This window comes from Oenanthe melanoleuca, chromosome 5 (assembly GCF_029582105.1).
Source record: "Oenanthe melanoleuca isolate GR-GAL-2019-014 chromosome 5, OMel1.0, whole genome shotgun sequence".
Lineage (NCBI taxonomy): Eukaryota > Metazoa > Chordata > Aves > Passeriformes > Muscicapidae > Oenanthe > Oenanthe melanoleuca.
Genome location: NC_079339.1, coordinates 23,168,336 through 23,193,418, shown reverse-complemented (window position 1 = coordinate 23,193,418; position 25,083 = coordinate 23,168,336). Strand labels below are relative to the sequence as shown.

Sequence of the window (25,083 nt, the reverse complement as noted above, 5' to 3'; positions counted from 1 at the left end):
AACAAAGGGATTTCCTGGGTCTTGGTTTGTTTGGATTTTTCTTTTATTTTTTACAAGAGAGCTGTTTTCTAAGAAGAGTTAGGTTACCGTTCTTTAAAGGTTTGGAACATTGTCTGGCATACCTTTTAAGGGCTCTCTTTCTTCTTTTTCATTATGCTCTGTGTTTTTACCCAATATATTGTTCTCTGTTTCTTTTTAGGGTTGCTATGGTGAGATTCTTCAACTCGCCAAATGTTTTGCAAGGTTTCCAAATGCATACTCGCACTCTTCGTCTCTTCCCACGACCAGTGGTGGCCTTCCAGGCAAATTCTTTTCTTGCCTCTAGGCCGAAGCAAACACCTTTTGCAGATAAGCTTTCCAGAACACAGGCAGTAGAGTACTTTGGAGAATGGTCACTCAACCCTACTAATTATGCTTTCCAAAGAATTCATAACAGTAAGTGTTGGTCTTGCCTTTCTTGCACTTGGATGTAATACAGGAACTTAGAAACTAGGCATTCTAGGGAAGGATTTGATTTTATACCATAGTAATCCTGCTGGTGAGGAAAATCTAGTTCAAGGAATATTTTTGTCTTTTTCTGTATGGCCTCGTGTTTCTCCCAAGTTAGCCCTGCTTTTGGCGAGTTGCTTCTCCAATTAATTTTACCTCTTGTTTGATTATGGAGAAGTCTTATAGGCTTCTTAGAGTAAAGACTGTCCCTTTTTTCAGGACTCAGTAGAGAGTACTGTCACTGTGAATGAAGCCTTTGACACCAGTAAATGAGTTTGATTAATGCTCTCCTTGGTTTTTTGTGCAGACATGTTTGACCCAGCCCTAATTGGTGACAAACCCAAGTGGTATGCTCACCAGCTGCAGCCCATCCACTATCGAGTCTATGACAGCAATTCACAGCTGGCTGAAGCCCTGAATGTCCCAGCAGAGAAGGAAACAGATTCTGATCCCACTGATGACAGGTTAGTGGGGAACATGCCTGTAGTCACATGAGAGTTATTTCAGATTGCTGGTCCTCTCCTACTTCTCATTTGCAGCCTTTTCCTATAGCCTGATAGGCTGTAGTTTTATTTATTGTCTGGGTGGAATACTGACACTGAAGTAAATTTTCTCACTGCTCTGTTATCACAGCAAACCTCTTAATCCTTTGCTAGTGTATTCATTTAATATGATTCTCCATACTTATTTTCCTGTTTTCTTTTGCTACCTGTATGCCACTTGACATTTGACATTTCCTCACACCTTAATTCTCTTTTCTTCTTGCTGTTCTTTCTCTGATTATTTCTGTTGCAGTACTACAAATACTCCCACCCATCCTACCACTCTTCCAAATCTCTGTTCCCTTTCCATAGTTATGCAAAGCTTATTAGTACTACCCACTGCCTATGACCATCTGGTGTGTTCAGTAAAATGAAAGGAAACTTTATATAGTCGTTTTTGGCCATATTTCTTGGAGTTTTGTGTCTAGTTTTATTCCCTTTCATTCTTTTCTGGTTTGTGAGATCTTTCAGCCTTGGACTTGCACATATTTTGCATTCTACACAGCACCAGTGGTCCTAACAGAATGGGATTTATCACTTGTGTAAAAAGGAAATGCTTTTATCACTAGTGTAAAAAGGAAATGCTTTTACTTGTGATTCCCAGTTCCCTTGAAGTTGTCCTACATAAACACACATGCATGTTTTGTGAATTAATACACTGTTGTCTACTCATTTATGTTTGGCCTCATTAACTCTGCTAAGAGATTTTAAATGTCTTATTTTAAATGAATAACTCTTCATCTACCTGAAAGTTATGTTTTTTCCTCTTACTTTTCATGAAGCTGGCCTGTAAAATTTGTTCATACATACTCTAATATGAGATTTTTAGGAGGTCCATGAAAGGCAGTGCTGATTCATATCTCTAAAGCATCAGAGCCTGCTGTTGCTTTGATGCTGCCACTCATCTCTCTCTCTCACGTGTTGTGGCAGTGGCAGTGACAGTGTCGACTATGACGATTCAAGTTCCTCCTACTCCTCCCTTGGTGACTTTGTCAGTGAGATGATGAAATGTGACATTAATGGTGATACCCCAAGTGAGTAACTTCTGCTTTTACTTTCACAAGGTTCACATAGGTTCCCTTTCCTAGTTCATCTGAAGCATTTTGGGAAAAAGGCGTTCCCTAAATCCCTGAACCAGAACAAAGTATTGGTCTATTGTGGTCTTGCTCTCAGAAAAGAGTGTGGGTAGACTGAAAAAGGGCATTTCTTCTGCTTATAAACAATTTCCTCCCAAGGACACTGTGAAGAGGAAGAACAGAAATAGGTGCTACTGAACAAAACTGGTTCACTGGATCTGGAAACAACCTGCTGCTGCCAGTAAATACTGTGCAATATGGACAGCAGAGTGTGAGCTCTCTCCTGCCCCTGCAAATTGGTTCTCAGTGCTAGCTTTAAAGTATTACTCTGTCTTAGTGGGGGCAGAAAAATGCATTCTCTGTGGCTTATATGGAAGCTGCATAAACACTCACTTTGTTCAGTAAACTAAGTTTAGAATTCCCAAAACATTTCCCATGTCACAAGGACAAGAGGTAATAACCATAAGCTGCAACAAAAAAAAGCTCCACTCGGACACAGGGAAAATAATGTAATTGTTATTGTAGTTGAACAGGTTCCCAAGATCACTGTAGCATGTCAAGCCTTGAAAACTTTCAAAACTCTGTGGGACAAAGCTCTGAGCAACCTGCTTTAATTTTGAAGGTGCTCCTGCTTTGAGGAGAAGATTGAATGGATGACTTCCAAAACCCCTTATAACGTAGATTTTTATGCAAGTTGATTCTGTTGAGCAGTCCTCATCTTCTAGGGGTATTTAGTTAGATGGGCAGAAGGCTGAGGAAGGCAGTGTTGTTTAATGAATAATGATGTGTTTGCAGATGTTGACCCCCTGACTCATGCTGCCCTTGGTGATGCTAGTGAAGTGGAATTTGATGATTTTCAAGAATATTCAGGGGACGCCGATGAACAGATCATAGACAGTGAGAACTCCCAAGAGAATAACCAGCCTCGTTCAAGTTCCAGTACTACAGCCAGTAGCAGCCCCAGCACTGTCATCCATGGAGTGAATCATGTGTGTACTGAGATGAGTTCAGCCTCAAGATCAGCGTATTAGGATATAAAGAATGGGAGAATGCACATGGTTCTTTCTGAGAAGGGCAAAAGCTAATAGGACTGTTACACCATGCACAGATTAAATTGCATGCTCACCCTGGACTTTCTGAGCAAGGTGGAGTTTGCTGGTACCCTCTTATGCTGGGACAGACCATTCCTGTACAAAAAGTTCTAGTGCATTGAGAAATGCAGCATTAGCAGGGAGAAATGGTCCAGGCTGGGACTGCAGAAATTGCTTTTACAGAGTCTGAAAAGACCTAATGTCTTTAGAGGAACAGGGAGTGGGATGGGGAAACTCGTGAATTTGTAGTCTTTTAAGAAAAATAGGAACATGGTAATGGAAAGCCATTATCCTGAGCTAACACTTACTAGTCAGAGCTCTTTTGAAGGGGAGTAAGTCCCTAGAACAATGCACAAATACTGCATTGTATATAAAATCCTAGTTTAGAGACCAGATAGTGGGGATATGGTGGGGGCCCTGTAGGAAGCAGCAAGGACTGTGCAGATTTCCCAGTTTGAAATAATTGTTCTTGTCCTCCCCTTCAGTTGTATGTAACGCAAATTAGCGAACAGACCAATGATTTGAGTGGTCCACAGGAGGCAGCAGACTCAGCAGAAATAGAAGAGAAATTGGCTGCTGGATTTTCAAACCATCTCTCTTCCTTGCCACTGCAACCAAACTTTCCCAAGATAAGCTTGGATCGTCGTGAGAGTGACATTGCAGCTGGCAGCATGAGCTCCTCAGAAGGGGTGGTGAGGAAGCGGGAGTATGACAATCCATACTTTGAACCACAGTATGGTTTTCCTACGGAGGATGAAGATGATGAGCAGGAAGAGAGCTACACCCCAAGATTTAACCAGAATCTCAATGGAAGCAGGCAAGTCCTCGTCTCCTGCCCTTGTGTACAGCACTTCTGGGGTTTCGGTCTGCATCATGTAGTTGAACATTCATGCACTCAGATGTCTTTGGCAACTGAGATATATTGTTGATCACTTTCATTTAATATTGAAATGCTGTCAACCCTTCTTGTTTGAATAAAAGCACTTGCTTAGTCCCTCAGTTCCTTACTTTTATATAAGCTGTATAAGCTATGAGAACTAACAGTTCTATCTAGAACATTCTAGTATATAGCATACTGATTTCTGGAAACTGTTGTGGAAAAACTTTGTCTTTTGGGGGAAAGATACTGCAGTGATTGGTGGCAATGGCTTTTCTTGTTACTCCTTTCAAACCAGATTGCCAGTGCCCTTTTGTAGACAAGTTTTCAGCATGCCCTGAAAGGCTATAAAAACCTGAATGTAAAGATGTTTCAGTTCTCCCTTTTTTTTTTTTTTTTTTTTTTTTACTTGTTTGGGTGGATTTTTTTTTTTTCTTTCCCAGTAGGTACAGGTAGTGTGGTAAAAACTGGTGTGAATGAGACCAGCGTCAGTCTTCCACAACCATACAATGTGTTGATTTGTGGCAGGAAGGAGGAATGCTAATAACAGTTGTACTTCATTTCTTTAAAGGTCTCAGAAGTTGCTCCGGCCAAACAGTTTAAAATTGGCCAGCGATTCTGATGCAGATTCAGATTCCAGGGCCAGCTCCCCAAACTCTACTGTCTCCAACAACAGCAGTGAAGGTTTTGGGGGCATCATGTCTTTTGCAAGTATGTACAATGCATTCATTAAGCTAGTTTTATTTATTTTATCAGAGTGTACAGAGAGATGGAATAGAGAGGTGGCTAGTCAAGAGAATGAGTTGTTTGTAAAATTACCAGCCCTTCAGTAGTCATGGTGGCTTACTGACAACTGCTGACAGCTACTGCTTTATATATTCTCCAATAAGAAGGACTTTGATTTTGTAATTAGCCCCTTGAGTTTTATGGCACTTTAGGGCACAGATCAGAAATTTCTTTGGTTTCATTTAAACAAAGCATTGTGCAATTTAATGAAATTGATAAAAAAATCTTGCCTTCCATGCTGCCATGTTGTGTGTTTAGGTACTAAATTTAGTTCCTTGACTGCCTACTTTCAGTTATATTTTATTTAAAAAAATCACAGGTGTGGAACACAAATCCAGAATTCTTAATGAGTTACAGAAGACATGGCCTCTTGAGTCTTGCACTACAGTAAAAAGCAGTGAAAGGAGTTTGTAGCACTTGAAAATATAAGTGTTTCTGGTAAAATGACTGTTACTAAAATAAGACTACAGAAAAACAAAGAATCAAAGCAAATTAAAATAATATGTTGACACTTTAATAACTTCAAGTGTTAATCAGCTCCCTTATCTGAATGTGATACTTTCAGACTGTCTATGAGGTGTAAGCAGATGATGGTGATGCATAATTGTGTCCTTAAGATCTGCCTGTATCAGGAAGGATATGTGTTTTTTCCTAATAAATGAAAAGCTTCTGTTTCAAACCATGGTTCCGTGGCAGATTAGCAGTGTTTCACAAGACACAGTGCACAGTCCTCACTTCAGAGTTACATGTTTTGCAGATCTTCTGTCATCCAGTTTTCTCACGTGGCTTTCTCAGCCATTCATTTGCTCCCATAAACGGGATCAAACTAGAAAGTAGAGCTAAGGTGATGTCATCTAAGTGCAGGAAGATAAGAGGATTTTGTTGTTACATTTCAGACTCGAAGATCCAACATCAGTTGTTGTGACATGAATGTGACATAAAGACTTATGTTTTTGTACTGTTTAGAATAATCTGATTATAGATGTGGTTGCAATGTAAATGAGGGCATGTTATGGTTGTGAGACTTTTGGGTAGTGAAGAAGAACTTAATCATTAAGGATCTGAAATAAGATGGGGAGTTATAGGATCTTTGGATATGTACAGTGAGCAGTAGACATTTAATTGTTTTTGTCTTCTGTCATAGGCAGCCTGTACAGAAACCACAGCACAAGTTTCAGTCTGTCCAACTTAGCCCTACCAACCAAAGTTGGGAGAGACAAGAATACTCCCTTTCCCAGCTTGAAAGGTAACCATTTTTCACTTTGTCTTCTACTGCTTTTCAGTTCTTGTGACTTGGCAGTCTGAGGTCCTACCCCTGACAGGAATCCTGGGAGTGATGTCTGTTGGTCGTTTGGGTAGTAACTGTGTTAAGGAGCAAGACAGTAAATTGTTATGATATTTCTCAGTCATTCTTTTTTCCAACAACTGGGCTATGTTGGATGGGAGAATGTCTGGTCTAGGCTGAGTTAACAAAGAAAACCAACATTCATAGTGTATTTTGTTTTGTTTTATTTTTAAGTACTTAGTATAAAGAACAAGAACCAAGAGGTAGGTTCTGCTTTTGTACTGCCACTATCTTCATGCCTAGCCTTAGGTAATTTATAGAGTGATGATGGTGCATTTGTAGATGGGGGTAATGCCAGCCTCCCATGGAGGCTGCAGATTATGTTAGTTTTGAAAGTGTTTATCGTCTTTTCAGATTGCTAAATAGAAAATCAAATTACACCCGTGCTTTCCGTTCTATGAGAGTGAAGATCAATCCCTAGCATATGTGCACAATCTTTTCATTAGAACATCTCCTGTTTGTCTGCAGTATCATTAGGTAATGTGTCTGAATAGGCACTAGAGAAATGTTATTTCTAACATATGGGTGTTAAACATCCTGGTCATCCTTATACCAAATGTAATACTGCAGGGGTGACCAAGCTTGCACTGATGTTGCAGTGTTTTCAGGTGCTATACTGAGGAGAGGTTTTATTTTGCCTTTTGAGTTATTCTATCTGATTAGAACTTACTGATTTTGTTTTAATGTGTTGATTTTTTTCATTTATTTTTTTCCTCCTCATCACTTTTATCGGTAAAGATTACTTTAATCTGGAATTGGGAAGGGATGTGGATGAAGGTTGGTATGGTGTTTTGCTGACCTTTGACCTTGTAGAAACAAAGACCAAAAGCTGGATTTTGTGTTTCTGCTTTGGACTTTGTTTTTGAGACAAGTAATCATTTTCTCTGTGTGCAAAATGAGGAGTAACAGGACTGGTAGGGTGAAAACACTAGCAGAGACTCTGCACAGCTGTTTTTGACAACCTTTTACCAGTTGGTTATGTTCTCGTGTCCAGTTGTACTGGATAAGAAACATGCTTCATGTCAGGGTTGTTTCCATGGGTAAACTTAATGACTGATTCCATGCATTGGAAGAAAACAGTGATGGGGTTTGCCATTCCACATTCATGCTTTTGTGCCTCATCTGCACTTCGGTTTTCTTTTCTTAACTATTTTAATCCTGTAGGGCCTTTAATGTTACTGTGCAGATATGAGGATGGGATTTCCATGGAGTAGCTCAGTCTGTTTTATGCATGTGCAAGTGTATGTGTGTGAGTGTGTGTGTGTGTGTGTGTGTGTGTGTGTGTGTGTTCGTTTACATGTGCATGCTGGCTCACTGGGTTTCCCACTGGGCACTTCAGTGGTTTTTAGATGTTTTTGTCTCTGCTATAGAGATACAAAGTTGCTGCATTAACTTGTTCTTGTTGCCAAGTGTGTGTTTCTAACTGTAATGGGAAATGATGCTGGGACTCCATTTCATTGCTGCTGCTTGACCACTTTCCGGCTTCGTTTTTAATTTTTATTTCATGCGCATCCATCAGTATTTTTTCCTTGGTGATGCAGATGGTTTTTGTAGTGCCTTCAAATACAATACGTACAATAATACAGTAATGTCCTTGAAGATGCAGTACACTGGTTCCACGATGCCAAATTTCAAGTCAAGCACTATCTCTTAAGATAAGTCATTCTGGCCCTTGTGGTCTTGGGCTTTCAAACATCCTTCCTGCTGTAGTGTCATTTGGGTTTTATTTTGAGGGAGGGCTGGGAAGAAACTGCTAGTTGGATTCTTTTGATGCTGACAGTGGGGAGTGTAGATATTTCAGTACACTACTAATTGTATATTTTGTGTCCCAGTATTTGGGTTAAATACTATAATGGAGATTATTACTGAAGCTGGCCCAGTAAGCAATGAAGGTGGGTTCCCTACAGCATGAGCTGTGCATGATGTAACAATTTCCAGCATTCCCTGTGCCTGACTTCGGGCTACCTTTCTCGCTGGGTAACCAGTACCACATGATCTATACTAGTCACCATCAATGCATTATGCTTTTACATACAGTGACTAATTTGAAGATGGTTCTTGTTGTGGAACTGCATGCAGAGCAGCCAAACTTTTCTTGCCTCTCACCTCCTGCTCCCATTACCATCTTCTCTTTTTCTCTCTGCATTACTCCCATTACTGTTTTCTGCCGATGTGTGATGCTAGAATATGATATACGCTGCTGCTTTTTTGGAGTTTCCATTTTGTTTGAAGTCTGTTACCTGTAATTTGAATAGGTGTGTTAGCCAACTTTAGTCTTGCTTGTCCCTGGGATCAGATTGTTTTGTTCCCACCCTTTCCTCTCATTCTGTTTCCTCTCCTCTTTAGGAAACAGACGGGCCCTTGTTGATCAGAAGTCTTCAGTCATAAAGCACAGCCCAACAGTGAAGAGAGAGTCTCCATCACCTCAGGGACGAACTAGCAATTCCAGGTGATATTTTTTTCCTGCTTTTCAAGTGTACAGTGTAGTTAGGGTGGCCTCATACCTGGCCAATGTTTTCTCAGAAGTCTAGCTGTTAAAAACTAAATACTAGTTTTCTGTTGCCCTAGACCTAGACATGGTATTGTCTAAGGAGATTTGGTATGGATGTCTTACAGTTAATAGTGCACATGCTTATTTTTCTGTACTCCAAAATGTCTGAGATCCAGAATGTTCTAGGTTTCTGCTTTAACTCAGTAGTTATTCTTTGTAGTTGAGTGTTCTGAACAAGGTGATCTAGCTCAGTGGAGTTTTAATGCACTATGCAGGGTGCAACTGAGCCCAATGAAGCAGTTTGATTCCATAAATTCATGTGAAGTGCTTTTCTCAACATTGGCACTGGACTCAGAATGATGCAAGTACGCATTACCTGACCTGTGCTTTCTTCTCCCTTTCTTATGTAGCAGTCATAGGTAGAGTGATTTTATTTTGATCTACTGCGTTTGGGGGACAAGTAAGAATAATAACTACAGTTCAGACTGTGAAATGCAGCAGGTTGCACAGAAGTTCCTTCTTACCTTTCCCTCTGTGGCAAAAGAAGCTGAGCAAACGTGCTACACAAAAGATGTGCCAAGGCTGCTGCAGTAGTGCATTAGTAGTGCTGCACTTCCTCTTCCACAGCTCAGATAAAGGATAAAGGCATAAAGGATTCCAGTGGATTCTGAAAAGTGCTGTGAAAGTGAAGGGTAGAGTGGTACCTAGAGGAGCTAGGGGAAAATCTGATTATTGCTTTTTATAGGAAATAAAAGACAAAATAAAATATTTGATACTACACCTATGGAACAGAGCTTGAGCTTGTGCAGTTAAATTAGCAGCAGATAGAGCTAGATGTCACTTACTGTTGATAGGGAAGGTACTTCTGTGTGTGCCCTGGCCACAGCTCTCTTCCCATGTAAGCCAAAGTAAGCAGAGGGTAACTAACTTTTGCCTGCTTTCTCTAAATGTGCCAGTGAGAACCAGCAGTTCCTGAAGGAGGTGGTACACAACGTTCTTGATGGGCAAGGTGTTGGCTGGCTGAACATGAAGAGGGTCCGACGTCTGCTGGAGAGCGAGCAGCTCCGTGTGTTTGTGCTGAGCAAGCTGAACCGCACCATCCAGTCAGAGGAGGATGCTCGGCAGGATGTCATCCAGGACGTGGTCAGTGCTGAGCTCTGCAGGGTCCTCACACTCAGTGTCTGCCAGGGCTCAGTTCACAGGAAGTTTTTGTCAGTTGTGAAAAGCTGATGTTACAGCATAAAGTTTGGGAATTTATGTTCTTGGCTTTTTTTCTCACTTCTGAAATAGCAGCACTGATGGGTGTTTTCATTGCAGGAGATCAGCCGCAAGGTTTATAAAGGCATGCTGGACCTGCTGAAGTGCACTGTGCTAAGCCTGGAGCAGTCATATGCAAATGCTGGCCTGGGAGGCATGGCCAGTGTTTTTGGCCTGCTAGAGATAGCACATACTCACTACTATAATAAAGGTAAGAAAAGTGTTCATGAGAATACAGTGTTTATGAACCAAACAAGATTGGGAAGGTAGCTGTTTTTGTGCCTTTTAATATTTCATGGTTTTTTCAACACTTCCAAAATGGTGAGAATCGTACCATTGTTACTGAAGCCTTATAAAGCTTGAAGCCTGTTTTGTGTTTCTTATATACATGTTACTGGACCAAGGCAAAATAATTGCCATACTGATATTTAATTGAAAATGGAAACTCTGCAGTGGGATACAAAACCTGGCACTTCTACAGCTGAAGTGGAAATTCTGGGAATGGGGGCCTTCAGCTAAAACTGTCCCGGTCACAGTCTTGGAAAGTTGTTGCAGACAACCTCGGTAGGGAGGGAGATACTTGTAATGTGGAATCATACGAGGCTTGCATCTCACCAGCCACATTGCACTGCACAATTATTCTTATAGAAGTAAATACTCTTAGAGAAGAAAGTATGAAAATATCTCTTTAATTTTCAACCTTTTATTAAAAATCTGATTCTAATGTAAAATAAGAAAATACATGCTGAGGAAGAAAGCAAAAGCTCACAAAAAGCTTTGCTTAGTATCTGGCTTCTCTGTAATCTCAGAGGATGAAGTTACTTATTTCATTGTAACAGAGAAGTAGCATCTACTAAACCCTTTATAGTTAGTGTTCTGGGTCTTGCACCAGGGTTTTTTTAATGAGTTGTCTTAGATACGCCCTGTGTTCCTTTTCAGTCATTGTTAGAATGCTGAGAAAGGTAAGGAAGGCTGTGCTAGTGGAACAGTCCTGAATGTGGAGAATAGGCTGATCTCGGTAATTAGAAGCTTATAGTCTGATAGTGATTCTAAGGAAAATTGGAGTGGCTGACATAAAACTCAGTAGTTTTAGAGTGAAGACCAAATAGCATAATTTGATGGTAAGTAGAGTTTTCCCAGCAAACTAATTGTGGTTGTGACAGACAAAATTTGGTGCAAACTTTGAAAGACTCTTCTCATTATTGCATAACATCTTAATTTGTAGACAGATTTTAGCTCTTTTGTATGCTTCACTTGTTTTCAATTAGTTGAAATTAGTATTAGAAATGTTTTATAGAAATAAGTCCTTATGTTGCTATTATTGAACATATAGTAATAAGCAACTAATCCTACAGGACATGATAGATATAGCTTCTTTGTCTAGAGTAAGCTAAATCTTACTGAAGCATCGTCATGATTAATTATAATATGGTCAAACCAAGGACTTGTTTTTAGGAAGAAGGATAGTTGGCAATAATAGTAGTATTGGGAGGTATATCCTCGGAAGCATTCTCCTGCTGCTGTATGTGAACTTCCCACTACTTACTCTGTCTGTAAAAACTGGGAAGAGGGACACTGTGTACCTATGAATACACATTTGGAATGCAGCTACTGTGTAGTATCTTGATGTATCAGTAACAAGACCCACAACTGAGGCAGTGCTCCCAGTTCTGATCATTACATCTTGCAAAGCTGAGGTTTCAGAAAAGAACTACGAGGCATTGGGGAAACACTTTTGCTCTGAAGGATTGAAGTGTTCTGTCTGTTGAGTGTTAGGTGTTGATCCTTTTCAGTTACTCTCTAAATAGAAAGGCGTTACTGATAGCAGAATCTTAAATCCACTGAACAAAGGTATCACAAGATCTGGTGGTATGACAGATTTAGATAATAGGGTATGAAGTTTTGACTATTAGATTCATCAGGTATTGGAATAGTTTGTGCAGTAATCTCTTTATGGAAAACGTGGTTTTAGTTATTCTTTTCTGTAGGTTTTGCTGCAATTCATACTGTGGGGTTTGATACAGAGAAATAATCCAAACTACCTTTAGGGACATATGGTTATAGGAAGTCTCAGAGATTGATGGAAGAGCTATAGCTGAGGTTTCGTGAGCTTTTCATGTTACCCATGGAATTGATTGCATTTGTCATCTTTGGAGAGGAAGTTATCTTCTGTAAATTGTATCCTTGGTAGTTTAGGCAGAATTGTTTAATTTGTCACAGTTTGGCAGAGGAGATGCTGCAGTTACTGTGTCAGAGTACATACCTAGGTTTCAGATATACAGAAATGAGATACTTGAGTATCCCTAAAACAGTAGTCTGGCTTTCTCCTCTACTGTTTCCACAGTAGAGTCAGACTATCAGCAAGTCATGTTGACCTATGGGAACAAATGTGGCACTGAGCTGTTTCATTGCCAGGCTTAATGATTTAGGTGAGACCATCTGTCTCATCTTTCTTTTCCAGCTCTCATTTCCTTTTTCCTTATGTTTCTTTCTAGTTAGTTATTTATTTAATTTCTCTTAACATTGTTCTTTTTATTTAAAGAACCAGAAAAGAGAAAACGAAGTCCTACAGATGGATCAGTCACTCCGGTTGGCAAGGATCCCGCATCATCCCCAAGAGTGGAGCCAAAACCTGCAATGCAGCTGCCAGTACCTCACCTAATGCCAAAGCCACCGAGCCCTGCAGGCAAAGGGCCAAGGGAGTTTGACACAAGAAGTCTAAAGGAAGAAAATTTTATTGCTTCCATTGGTGTGTATTGAGGTGCATGCAAAGTGAAGGGGGGACTTCTGGTTTGGCATTAGGTTCTATTTGCATTCTCTCCATTTTAACACACTACATTTCTACTGTAACATGCTTCATTTACACCTTGGATCGCAAGGAACAATCATATGTGTTTTCACCCTACTCTCAGATAAACTATCTACCACAATTTTCTCCCAGAAACTGTCTAATCTTAATTGTTTCTATATTTCATTACACCTTAAACAGCCTTATTTTTTGTTCTGTGATTGCTGTTTTCAAGCAATGGGAAACGACAAAAGAGGGAGAGCAGGATTTCAGAAAGGGCAGCTGTGGAAGGGAAACATGAAACATTCTGTCATTGCTGGCTACCTGTGAATTATGTAGATTGTATCCTGATGTAAGTGGGATCCAAAATTTACTGTTTGTTAACAACAAAATTTCTAAAAATATTTTAGTTATGGTGTTACAGTTCCAATGACCAGGACTGATGGATTTTCCTTCTGTGCAATAGCAAATAGAATGTGTGTTCTTCTAAATAGCATCTGCTAGGCTGGTCACTGGAGATTTTCCTGTCTTACTCTTAGATAGTATAGCTTTTCCCTGTGTCTTAGGTGAAAGTTTGAAGTAGGGCTTTCAGAACTACTTTATTTAAAAAGGGCTTTGCAGACTTTTTGGTGGAGGAAGGAGAAAGAAAAAAATTACTTTGGCTGTATCCTGTGGGCTGTGGGTTGTAAACATGAGAGGTACCATGAGCATATGAGAAATTTTTTGTCAACTGCAAAGTATGTAATCTTAAATTATAGATGTTGCTTTTTACAGCTGTTTAAAATAACATTTTTGTGGAATCACTGTTTGAAAGAATAATCTTCTGGAAGTGTGGTGCTGTGAGGATATAGATGTAGTTTGTGGCATAAGACTTGGGAATGTGTGTATTGAGCAGCTGAGTGACAGGAGTACAGACATTCATTCTCATTCACACAGAATAACTGCAGGCTGGATGCTGTCAAGTACTGAACCCCTCTGACTTGATTTGCTTTCTTGTTTAAAGAGGTAACTGCCTTGTTTAGGGAGGCAGCTGCTCAGAAACTAGTCTTGTACTCCATTTGAAAAGCTGTCAGGAAGCTGAAAGTGTTTCAGATTCAGATTTCCAGCATTTCAGTTAGCTGTTTGTTTTGCTTTGAGTGCTTCATTACTTTTCTGTAGAAGAGAAAAAGGAAAGTATGCTTCTGGCACAACTAAGAATAAACCAGGCTCTAGGACATTATTGTTTTAAAAAGGAAGAGAGATCTTTTGATAAGATTGCTAGGACTGCTTATTTCCCTTAGATGAAATTAAAGCCTCATAGAAATGGAAATCATAGAGATCAGATAATTCCTGTTTGTGAAGTATCATAAGAAGTGCTTTTCAAAAAAAGTGCTACGTAATATGCCATGTAAACTACTGTTGCCAGAACATTAGCCTTAAACAATCCACGGTCTTCAAGGACAGGCAAATGTACATTCTCATTGGTGGTTCTGATGCTATGATGGTTTCCACTTGTCTTTTATGGAGCTAAATTACAAGAAGGATATGGTTTTGCCTAGACTGACCAAAGTTCAAAAGACTTGAATATTTTTCCTGAAATCTTTTATTCTGACTGCTTTTGTTTTTCACCACAAAACATGAACTGGTATGCAAGTCACTTTTTAGGAACTTTCTGTAAAAACACTAGTTTCCATGTTCATCTGACTTGTGTGATCTAGAAGTAAAGGGTGTTTGTCTTGTGTTGCAGAGAGATTATTTAAAGCTGCTTGCCTGTTATACTTCCTTTATATTCTGTCATGGAAACTTCAGAATAAGACAACTTCGGATATACAGGACTGGTGTTAGTCATGGCTTAGCTGTGAAATGCAGATGTTCTCGTTCAAACTAATTTGTTTAGGGAAGAGCATTTGCTAAACATTTACATGTTGCTGAAATAACAACGTATTTGTAAGTAGTCCTATTTAAACATGGGAAAAAAATGTTTTTATGTGAAGATGATTCAATGGTGGAATGAACAGGTTGGGTCCACCTGAAAAGGTGGTGGATTCTCCATCTCTGGAGAAAGTGAATATCTTACTGGATGTGGTCCTGTGGCAGGCAGCTTTAGTCAATCCTGCTTTAAGCAGGGAGGTTGGACTAGATGATGTCCACAGGTCCCTTTGAACTTCAGCAGTTCCTTGGTTCTCTGAAGTTTGGGAGGTACTTACAGCCTCAGTTTAAGATGTGTAAATAAAACTTCGAAGTAATTTCTTGGTATTGTATAGATGAAATCCAAATTTGGCTGCTAACCTTTTTACCTAGATACAGGAGGAAATACTAGAATGAGAAGTCTTCAGAAGGATGGAGTAAAATAATATACAGTTCTGTTTGCAGTAGTAATATGTAAAGTGTATGTTAGTATGGTGATTAAACTGCATCTCAGATCTAGAGCTGAATCTGTGCAGTTTTCTGGTACTACAGGAACAATAGCTATGAAGTTCACAGGGTTTCCTATTTCTGAGGGGAAGCAGGATGGCTTTTTAGCAGCTGAACTTTGATCTTGACTGTGCTTTGATACCTAATTCCTACCTAGAAATTTCAATGTGAAGATGATGCTTCTGATATTCATCAATTGCTTACTTCTGGGGTTCTTGTCTTCCAGGGTTCATCACCTGTATGTCTTTTTGTTAGGACACTGGTAGTTTTTAAGTTGATAGGTAATTCATTTACCCTTTGTATTAGTGATAAGTTTGGTTTATTGCATACTTTCCATAACTGTTAATGAAAATGTCACCAATTACTGAAGTTTCCATTACTAGTTTTTAAATAATTGTTTAATCTGGTCAGATCACTTTATTTTGGCTGTTTTTTTTAAACAGAAAGGATTGTGCTACATACTTCATCTGCATCAGGTCCTTTTTGGACCTGCTGTCCTGTTTAGTTCAGGGTCATATAACAAGGCTGTAGGTGTAGTATTTTATGCTCTGTGAGTTTATTTGAAGTTTTGTTTTTCTTCTTTTTTGAGAGTAAAATCTAGTCTGTTTTTAATGTGCTAGGATATACTCTACACTAAATTAACAGACAAGACAGCTAAAAGTAAGTTAATGGCAGGTGTTGCAGCTTTCAGACTGGTGATTTTTAAAATAAAGCCATAAAGACTGAGCATGGAAGAAGCCAGATGTTTTCAAAGCCCTTTAACAAACAAATTAAGTCCATCATAGAGATTGTTATCTGTGTCAGTGTATGCTTAGCTTGATAAGCCTGTAGGGTGCTGTTTGGATCCCTCAGCAATTTTATCTTATCCATCTGTCTATTTATGAAAGTTGAAGGAACATCCATCAATCATGAAGCAGATCTAGAAACTGGTAGTCTAGAAGCCATCTTTCTAGCTTTTTCTACCTTGCTGCATTTGTCTCACTCTTGATGTCTTTTTTCATAATACTTTGGAGCCTTCCTCCATAGTTGTAACCTATCCTTTAAATTTTTTTTTCAGTGGACAATTTTCTTAATAGAACTTACTTAGAACTTGTTTTGCCCCTATTTCTGCTATTTGCAGGATGGAATGGGTTTCTGACACAAGTTACCTTTCAGGTGCTCAGGAAGTTTATTTAAAGAGTAGTAAAAGAACATTTCACTTTTTTTCCCTTCTCTTTGCCAGTTTTCTAAGAGGATTTTCCTCTGTAGTGTCCCCAACTTTAATAGTGAGAGAGGACAGTGCCTAACACTTAGAGTCAGCTCAGCATGGCAGCTTGTAATGTTTCCTTTGGCCAACAGGCCAGCACCTGGAATGAGCAGAAAAGGTGACTGCATTTCAGTCAAACAATGTGAGTGATAGAAAAGTGCAAGTGCCTCATGACTGTTTTATCCCAGGGCTAAGTTTCAAATTCAGTTTTAAGAAAACTTCAGACTGTTTTGCTGGTCTGTGCATTGTGTATTATGGAATTTGCTGACTTGATTAGAGTGCTGTGACTTTGAGTTTTGGAAGCTGGATTGAAGCATGTCTGATATCTTGCTCATTTTAGTTCTTTGCCATTTTCTGTTCTCTATACCCTGACAGGAGCAAGTGGATGCAGAGAAGTTCAGCTCTTTGCATATAGGACAGGTTCATAGGCAGAGCTGGGCATTTATTGAGAATGTTGTCAGGTCAAAAATAACTTGTAAACTTTGTGATAGTATGTAAGATATAATATTGATTAAATGCTGTGTTAACCTACACTTGAGTATTTTTGGAATTGCTGCTGCTGTTTTTGTGTCTTTCTCCTTTCAGTGATATAAACTAGAGACATTAAAATGTTTCTGTTAATTAGAGCTTCTGGGATGCCTACGTTTTAGAGGAGTAAATATCTGACAGTCTTAAATCCCTTTCTCAGAAAAGGTGATTAATTATTTGTTCATAAGAGCTGTTTTTCCTTAATTGATTCACTGCTGTCAAAGTGTGGTCTGATGAGGGGAGGGGGGTATGCACCACCAGAACTGTATGAAGTCATCTCTAATGTTTGAATACTGTTACTAAGAGATGATGCAGTGCTTGATGCCCAATACTGCTTTCTTTTAAAATGGTGTTAATTAACCCTTCACTCAGTAGTTGTCATAAAAGTCTGCCTTTTTTTCTCTCTTTTTTTTTTTTTTTTTTTTTTTTGAGGTGAAGGGGTGGGGTTTTTATTTGAAAATTTTTTTCCCCGTTTTCACCTGTCTGACCAGTCGCTGACTCTTTCTCTTTCTCTCCTGCTTTCAATGCATCTTGGGTAGAATTGTGGAACAAGCACCAGGAAGTGAAAAAGCAAAAATCTTTGGAAAAAACGAGTAAGGAAATTTAAAAAAATGTAGAAACTGACTCCTCCAGCCTCCCCATAACTGCCAACTCCCCAGGTGCAGGGTGAGCTTGCATCTATGGCATACAGGTTTTATACTCACAAGAATAAAACCTATCAAGAAAGTCTCCATTAAAGAGACCAAACAGATCTGTTTGCCTTGAGGAAATTATGTTGAAATGTCTCTTCTTTTTTTTTTTCCCCCTTTTTTTTTTTCTCCCCCAAATATTACCTTCAAAGAAGAGGAAGCAGGTCTTCTGCATCCTCACCAATCAGATAAATATGGAAGAATTTTAGGATACTTCATCTCCTTCCTTGAAGGTTAAAACTTGTTTAACTAGTTGTTGACATGGATACATGGATTGATTAAATGTTACTGGGATGAAGAATTCCTGTTTGTTCATGCCGTGGCATGGTGGATTTTGTTAACTGGCATTAAGCATGAGCAGTCAGTCTGCAACAAGAAATATTTCTGAGGGGGAGAGAGAAGGTGTATGTGAAGAATTGTATTTGGTGATGACTTCTAGAAAATAGCCTCATAATAAGGAATCAACCTGATTTTGTTTTTCATATTCCTTGGTAAAGAAGGAGTGAAATAGTTTGAGGCTGTTGCAGAGTCTAAATAATAGTCTAAATCTACACAAATCTGAACATCTATTGAAATATAATAATGAATAGAATATTGAATATGTATGCTCTGCAGGTGCAATACCAGATTTTGCTCTTTTGGTTGTCACTGTTGTAAATAGGGACATACAACATAAGTGTAACAGCCACTTTATAACAACTGTGTTGTGGTAGGTGTTTCCTGATCATAAGCTTAGTTTATACTTTACAGAGCTGATGCTGCCTATTTGGGAAGGATTAATAGCTGATATGAATGAATGAAGACTCCAAACATTCTGACTAGGCCTGGGTTTGCTTACATCAGTTTTCGGCACCTCAGTTAAATACTTCTGTTAAGTACAAATTAGCATCTGGAGTTAGTTCAGAGAGAATGGGGTGAATGGGGCAGCCCTGCAGTACAGCTTCCTGGTATCTGCTGAGGAAGAGTGTGCAACACAGACACATAGAACACACACACACATACCTGCTCTCCCAAACTGAGCCTTTCAGGTAGGTGCCTACATTGGGAGGGATAAATGGAGGTTTTAGTGTTCCATGTGTATTAGACATACAACTCCATAAATAATAGAAAGGGATGTTTGTAAGTGCCTGTAAATTGACAGTGACAACAATGTAATTGTGGTTGTTGTGCTCCTTGCACTCAGTTACAGCCCTCAAATACCTGAACTGCTTCAGTCAATTTCAATTCCTTTAAAAGCCAAACTGCCAGGAATATATCTGAATTATGTGCTGGGACAGGAAATGCCTAAATTGTTTAAAACACACAGCTGAAATTTAGTGTTATTGCTGTAGTAAAGAGATATAAAACTTTTTGCTGTATCAGAACTAGAAATGATGACCACTTGAATGAGTGGAAGTAGACCTCAAGAAGTGAGCTGTGTGTATTTCAGTGGAAAATAATGTTTCAAATTCTTAGAAAAAATATTTTTAGTTATTTTTCTTCATAAGTTTTGTTTATGCTTTCTCTTTCCTAGAGTCTTTGAGGTGTTGATTTACAGTAACTAAGGCATTTGGATTTAGAGACAAAATGCTATAACAAATGAAGAATACTTTCTGTAAACGTTTCACAGGAAGAGTTGGTGGTTGAGAAGTGAGCTAGTATGGTCTGCACAGCCCGCTTATGGCTTTGCTATTCATGAGTTTACATATCATCTCAAACTCACTCCCACAAATTTTTTTATATTATCCTTCTCTCTCTCTCTCTCTCTCTCCTCCCTTCCCTTTTTCTTTCCTTTTCACTGTCTTATCCTCTCTAATATTACATATAATACAAACATGTTCATAATTCCCAGGTTATTGCAATCAGTGGTTACAGAGATAGTGACATTGTTGGCTTAGAGATACTGGCTATAGGCATGGGTATATAATACAAATATTCCAGCAGCTGATCATGTCTTCCTGTTACTGAATAGTTGGCAGATATGGCTATGGCAGAAGTATTGCATTCAGTCTCTTCCCCTTTCGGGGAGTATTAACATTCTGTGTACAGCCTATAACACACTCTTTTCTTGCTTTCTTACTTACTTCATTCAGTGCTTATCCAAATTTCTTTTCAGGCCTCTCCATCAGTCTCTTTTCCTTCTGCCATCCCATCTAAGGACAATAGATGATACGATTCTAGAAGTGCATGGGAAATTGAACATAGTGTTCTTTATCCTTTCTTTCCTTTTTTTTGTTTTTTGGATCTTTGGGTTAATAAATGCATGACTTAAAAGCTTGCTGATTTCCTCTCTCTCTTCTACCTATGTGATTGCCAACTCTGGAGAGCCATTTGTTAATGTAATTGGGGAATATTGTGAAGTACAGCATCATACAAGCCTAGTCTTTGAAAATCTTGCTGGGTAACACCAATTGTTACTGTTTATTTTCTTGTCATGTGTTGCCTGATTTTTGCCTAGATAGTTGCAGTGGGCAACCAAAAAAAAACTCAGTCCAGGACTTTGAGCAATTTAGCTGTTCAAAAAAGGATTCTGACTTTTAAGTAAATAGGTATTCTTTTTTATTACCAAGAATTAAAGGAAGTGGCTTCCTAGAGTTGAATGTCAACTGCTCTGCATGTGTTATTGTAACTGGAAGCTACTTGACTGTTGTCTGTCCTCCTATTCTCTCTTGAATGGCTAAGAAAGGTACTGTTTGATTATAGTCACTCCTGGACTTCAGAGTATTTGAAATTCAAACTAATGCTTGAAGGCTAGCAGATGTGATCTGCTGGCCTTGTTGTTTTCAGTACCAAGGAATAATAAAGAAGGCATTAAAGAAATGAGAAAGCAAATCTGTTTTCTTGGTACTGTTCCTGCTTCCAGTCTGTTATCTGCTTTTCACTATGCTGTTTTTTCTTGTTGCAGTAATTATTTACTTTTTCCTTTGTTCAGGACCAGATGCTGTGAAACAATTTGATTTGGGAGAAACAGATGAGAAGAAATCCCAAATCAGTGCAGACAGTGGCCTCAGTCTGGCCTCAGGTTCTCAGGTCAGTGGCTCTTATGCTTTGCTTTATTTATGTGGTAAGAGACAGGATTCTTCTATTCTCTGCTTAATTATGGGAAGACTTCTAGGGATTGAGTATTCTTGAGAGGCTCATTTGGTAAAATTTCTTCACCCCTTTCTCTAGGGCTTTGGTGTATGTAAACTCAATTGCAGAACACCATGGTGTCTTTGACACTCAGACAGTGGTTTCTGTTTGATTGGCTAAATAAACTAAGGAAACATAAGGCATATGATTCAAGAGCCCAAAAGAATGGGAAGTGATGTTCTCTCCTTATGGCAAAAACTAATGTGAATCTCCTTGTCCTTTATATATTTTGATTGCAGAAGAGTGATTTTGACTCTCTTCCCAGTGGAGGACCAGCAGTTATGGTCAGAAGTACAAGCCAGGATTCTGAAGTCAGCACTGTGGTAGGATATGCCCAGAGTGAAATCTGAATGTGATTGCCTGCTTGTTAAAGTGGGGAAGGGCATTTTGTGCTTAGATTTTGTGTGGTGTGGCAGCAAAGTGTCACACATGCATAATGTACTCTGAGTTCTCTCTCCAGAGTCTCTGAGTGGGTAGCAAGCATGTGTGTCTGACAAAACATATATAGAGCTTGCTTTATGAGCAGATTGCAGCCTTCATATATGGTGCTCATTGCTGTTATGTATTCCTACATATTGGTGTATTTATGGAACTGGTGGATTGCAACAATTCTATAAATATATCTTAGTTGTGTATAAACCATCTATAAAAAATAGAAGTTTAAAAAGGTAACCTGAGTGCAAAAAAGACAAATTGTTTGATGCATTAAAAAGAAGAACAAATTCTCTGATGTATTATCTGTTGAAGGTAATTGCTTTTTTTTTCCCCACAGGTTAGTAACAGCTCTGGAGAGACATTGGGAGCAGACAGTGACATAAGCAGCAATGCTGGTGATGGCCCGAGTGTGGAAAATGGTGGCAATTTGGCAGGATCCAGAGGCACTGTGTCAGACAGTGAAATTGAGACAAACTCTGCTACTAGCTCTATCTTTGTAAGGGCATTGCAGACTTCTTTTTTAAAAAAAAAAATCTTGTACAGTAATACTTCAATGTGTGTGCATGTATGGAAGAGGATCTCTGATTCAGTTCTCAGGGTTAATCAGCAATGGCATACAATATTACAATGTCAAAGATGTAATTTTGTCTGGATCCACATACCTTTCTTCATTTACTGTGCAATAAATGGTTTTTGAAAGTAGTAGGTTCACATCTTGCATCACCTTAGAGACTCCAGTAATGTTTAATATTAATGCAATATTTCTCTCAACTAAATGAACGGCGTTGTTCATCCTTAACTAAAAGGAAAATTCCCTGTTTCTTAGGAGAAGCTGCTTGGTAGAGTAAAGGAGTGATCCATTTTAGTTTTAGCAGCTGTTCTGTTTCTTTAAAGTATTACTTTAGTTGTATTTGAAGTGTAATCACAACTTTTAAATGTATTTGCCTAGTTGGAAGATCTGTATGCAGTAAAATCCAAATAATTTGTGAGCACTTCATTTTGTAAAGTCCTTGATTATTGTGTATAACCTCTAATATTATCTTACCAAGAAAATAATGATACACTTGATTTGGCTAAATGAAGCTCTCAGCAAAATAAGAAAACAACTTGCAGTGCCTTAAGATTGATCTCACTATTCATTATTTTATGATAATCATAAGATTGTGAAAAAAATTATAGGGTTTCTACTTGTAATGTTAAGAAACAAACAAAACCATTGTGTTTCCTGGCAGATTTCTAAAAAAAGCATGAAAATTATTTAGCTGTGTCTGCTTCCTTTGTGACATGAGGGTATTCTCTCAGTTACTGAAGAGTCAGACTTTTAGCATTTACTTTTCTGCATTTTTCAACTGAATTAAATAGAATAGAATTAAATAGAAGCTAAAATTCTAAGAACCCTTGCAAGAGATTTAGAACAAAGATGATGGGTGTATGTGATGTGCTACAAATTCAAATTTTGCACCACATTTACCAGGTGCTAGAGAAATAAATGGGCCGGCTTTGTTGTCACTGTTCCTGCTGGCTGTTTGTCCCAACTCTCACTCTTCAGGCCAAATGATATGTAATTATTTGCTTAATGTCATACCTTTATGAATGCATAAGTGTAAAATACAGGGGATGACAGAAGAGGTTCTTTCCTTCAGCCTGGGGCTTGCATTTTTGTTTTGCCTCAATTTTCCTTCAGGAAGGCAATGTGCTTCCTCTGTTTTGCTTTCTCTATTTGTCTCTCTTTTAGTTTTCTTTGTCTGACTATGGATGTTTAAGTGTATTACGCTGCTCTTCGAACAAAGCAATTGTTATGTGAATGTTTGCAGGAGAAGCTTTTTTGAAGTATAGCTTGCAAACTGTGTCTGTTAAACCCAACAGGGTAAGAGAGAGCCCTGCAGGGTGCAGAGTTAAATTTCCAATACCTCTTGTATTATTTTCAGGCCAAGTCTCACAACCTGAAGCAGAGTGTGAAGGACAGCAAAGGGAGTACTCCAGGGAGAGGTCCAGAGGATGGGAACCAGCGTGTCTATCTATATGAAGGACTTTTGGGTAAGCTGCTTTTCTTAGTGGGGAGGGAATCTTTCAGGTTGAAGCTCAGATGAAATCATGTCTAAGACAGACTGGAATTTTTACTTTCCCTGACACTGTTTTTAACCTCTAACTGTTGTCCATGCTGGTAGAATAGGAAGACACATCAGACCATTCAAAGTAAAACCAAAGTTTTGCTGGGGAAATTGAATATGTGTAAGAGAAGATTGGAGTGGGTGGTGTAGTTTGCATAAAATGAAGTCTGTCCAAGTCTCTTGCTCTTCTTGAATATGAATTCTTTAAACAGTATGAAGAAGGGGAGAGGGAAGTTAGCTATGTATGGAGGTCTAAAATATATCACTGATCTTGATAAAAGATCATTCAGCTTAAGTCACTGAACAGAGGGGTAAACTCAGAATTCTAAAGGGCTTCAAGTCTCTCCTTGAATTAGGAGTACATTGGCTTTTTTGTATTTTGTCTGGACTTGCTGTTAATCAAAGGCTCTCTCTTCCTGTGTTTTTCATTCCTTCCATTTATCGTTCCTACCTGCTTGGAATGGTGCAGGTAGGGATAAAGGATCTGTCTGGGACCAGTTAGAGGATGCTGCAATGGAAACCTTTTCTCTGAGTAATAATCTTATCTTTCCACTTCTCTGTGTGTTTGCTGTGATCTGTCTGTGTGAGATATTCCTGTCTCTTTTGGGCAGTGTTAACATTTTATGGAAGAAGATATACTCCTTAAAGAATAGAGATGAGAGGTGCTTTACTGTAAGGGATTAAAAGTATTGTGCCATTAATTAGAATGAGAGATTTGTCTTGTCTTTTCTTTTACACTTTTCTTCAGTTGTGATATTGCTTGTAGTTTATAAGTAACTTTTAATTTTTTTTTAATATAGTTTCATTGTGTGATGGCTTATGGTATTTTCAAGGAGTGGGAATGAACAGGAATTAATCTTAAAGTATGTGACTGGAGTAAACGGAATAAATGCTCAATTTTTTTATACATTGCATAGGCAAAGAGCGTTCAACTTTGTGGGACCAAATGCAGTTCTGGGAAGATGCTTTTTTGGATGCTGTGATGTTAGAGAGAGAAGGAATGGGGATGGACCAAGGACCTCAGGAGATGATTGACAGGTAAATTCTTCAGTAAACCTTTTTCTTCCTCATTGTTTCATCAGGGGCTGAAATAGTAAAAATAGTGGGGAAAATATTATTTTAATTCTGCTTAACATGCTATTGTTACTTTGTAAACCTAGTTACTACAGCTGACCAAAGGGAGCCTTTTGGCTCTTTGCTGGTCAGAAGCTCCTGATACTGATATACTTGTCTTTAGTTATGACATACATATTTTTTAACTCTTATGGTGAGATACTTCCAGAGAAATGGGTAATGTAAGCATAGTAACAATATGAATGGGTGGAATAGACTAGATCATTAGTAAAGCAAGAGATTTCTTTGGCAGGATGGCTATATTCTAGAATAATAGTGTGTTGATGTAAAGTGAAAGAATTAAATATTTCCAGAAATGGCATTTTGAGCCTTGTCAAAATGCAAAGTAACTTAAACGTGTTTGCACGTTTTGTAGTTAAAACAAACAAGAAACCCCATGAGGAAACCACTCTCTAGAAATATCTGTGTGGTTGCCTAAGGCTTGACTGCTTCTACGATATTAGTCTTGACTAACTTCCTCTTCCTCCCCCCAGCTCTGTTAACAGCTGATCATACTGTGCTCTTGTCTACTATCTACAGCTCTACTGCTTCCATCCATGCCATCATGAAACATGAAATCTGGTAGCCAAAATAAGAACTAGTTTGGGGTGCTAGTCAAAACTATTATTCCAGAAACTGCCTACCTTACTGGAAAAACAGAGTGCCTGGTGCACCTCCTTCAGCTTTCTTCTGCCTTGCAGCTGTATTTTAAGC

General features: G+C 38.7%; 1 protein-coding gene across 5 annotated transcripts in view; it reads left to right on the top strand.

The window, feature by feature from the left end:
• MADD (MAP kinase activating death domain) overlaps nucleotides 1-25,083 on the top strand; it is a 68,066-nt gene that overhangs the window by 24,882 nt on the left and 18,101 nt on the right. For 2 of the 5 annotated variants that reach the window (XM_056492594.1, XM_056492593.1), the window contains 16 exons: nucleotides 200-435; nucleotides 797-953; nucleotides 1,962-2,065; nucleotides 2,903-3,096; nucleotides 3,684-4,015; nucleotides 4,647-4,786; nucleotides 6,006-6,107; nucleotides 8,553-8,655; nucleotides 9,654-9,840; nucleotides 10,015-10,165; nucleotides 12,497-12,703; nucleotides 20,511-20,608; nucleotides 20,950-21,033; nucleotides 21,483-21,641; nucleotides 23,074-23,182; nucleotides 24,174-24,294. In XM_056492594.1, coding sequence (XP_056348569.1) covers nucleotides 200-435; nucleotides 797-953; nucleotides 1,962-2,065; nucleotides 2,903-3,096; nucleotides 3,684-4,015; nucleotides 4,647-4,786; nucleotides 6,006-6,107; nucleotides 8,553-8,655; nucleotides 9,654-9,840; nucleotides 10,015-10,165; nucleotides 12,497-12,703; nucleotides 20,511-20,608; nucleotides 20,950-21,033; nucleotides 21,483-21,641; nucleotides 23,074-23,182; nucleotides 24,174-24,294 — 2,484 coding nt within the window. Of the gene's footprint in view, nucleotides 1-199; nucleotides 436-796; nucleotides 954-1,961; nucleotides 2,066-2,902; nucleotides 3,097-3,683; nucleotides 4,016-4,646; nucleotides 4,787-6,005; nucleotides 6,108-8,038; nucleotides 8,099-8,552; nucleotides 8,656-9,653; nucleotides 9,841-10,014; nucleotides 10,166-12,496; nucleotides 12,704-17,449; nucleotides 17,504-20,510; nucleotides 20,609-20,949; nucleotides 21,034-21,482; nucleotides 21,642-23,073; nucleotides 23,183-23,725; nucleotides 23,789-24,173; nucleotides 24,295-25,083 lie in introns of all 5 variants that reach the window. The other 3 variants (XM_056492590.1, XM_056492591.1, XM_056492592.1) reach the window with 3 other exon arrangements.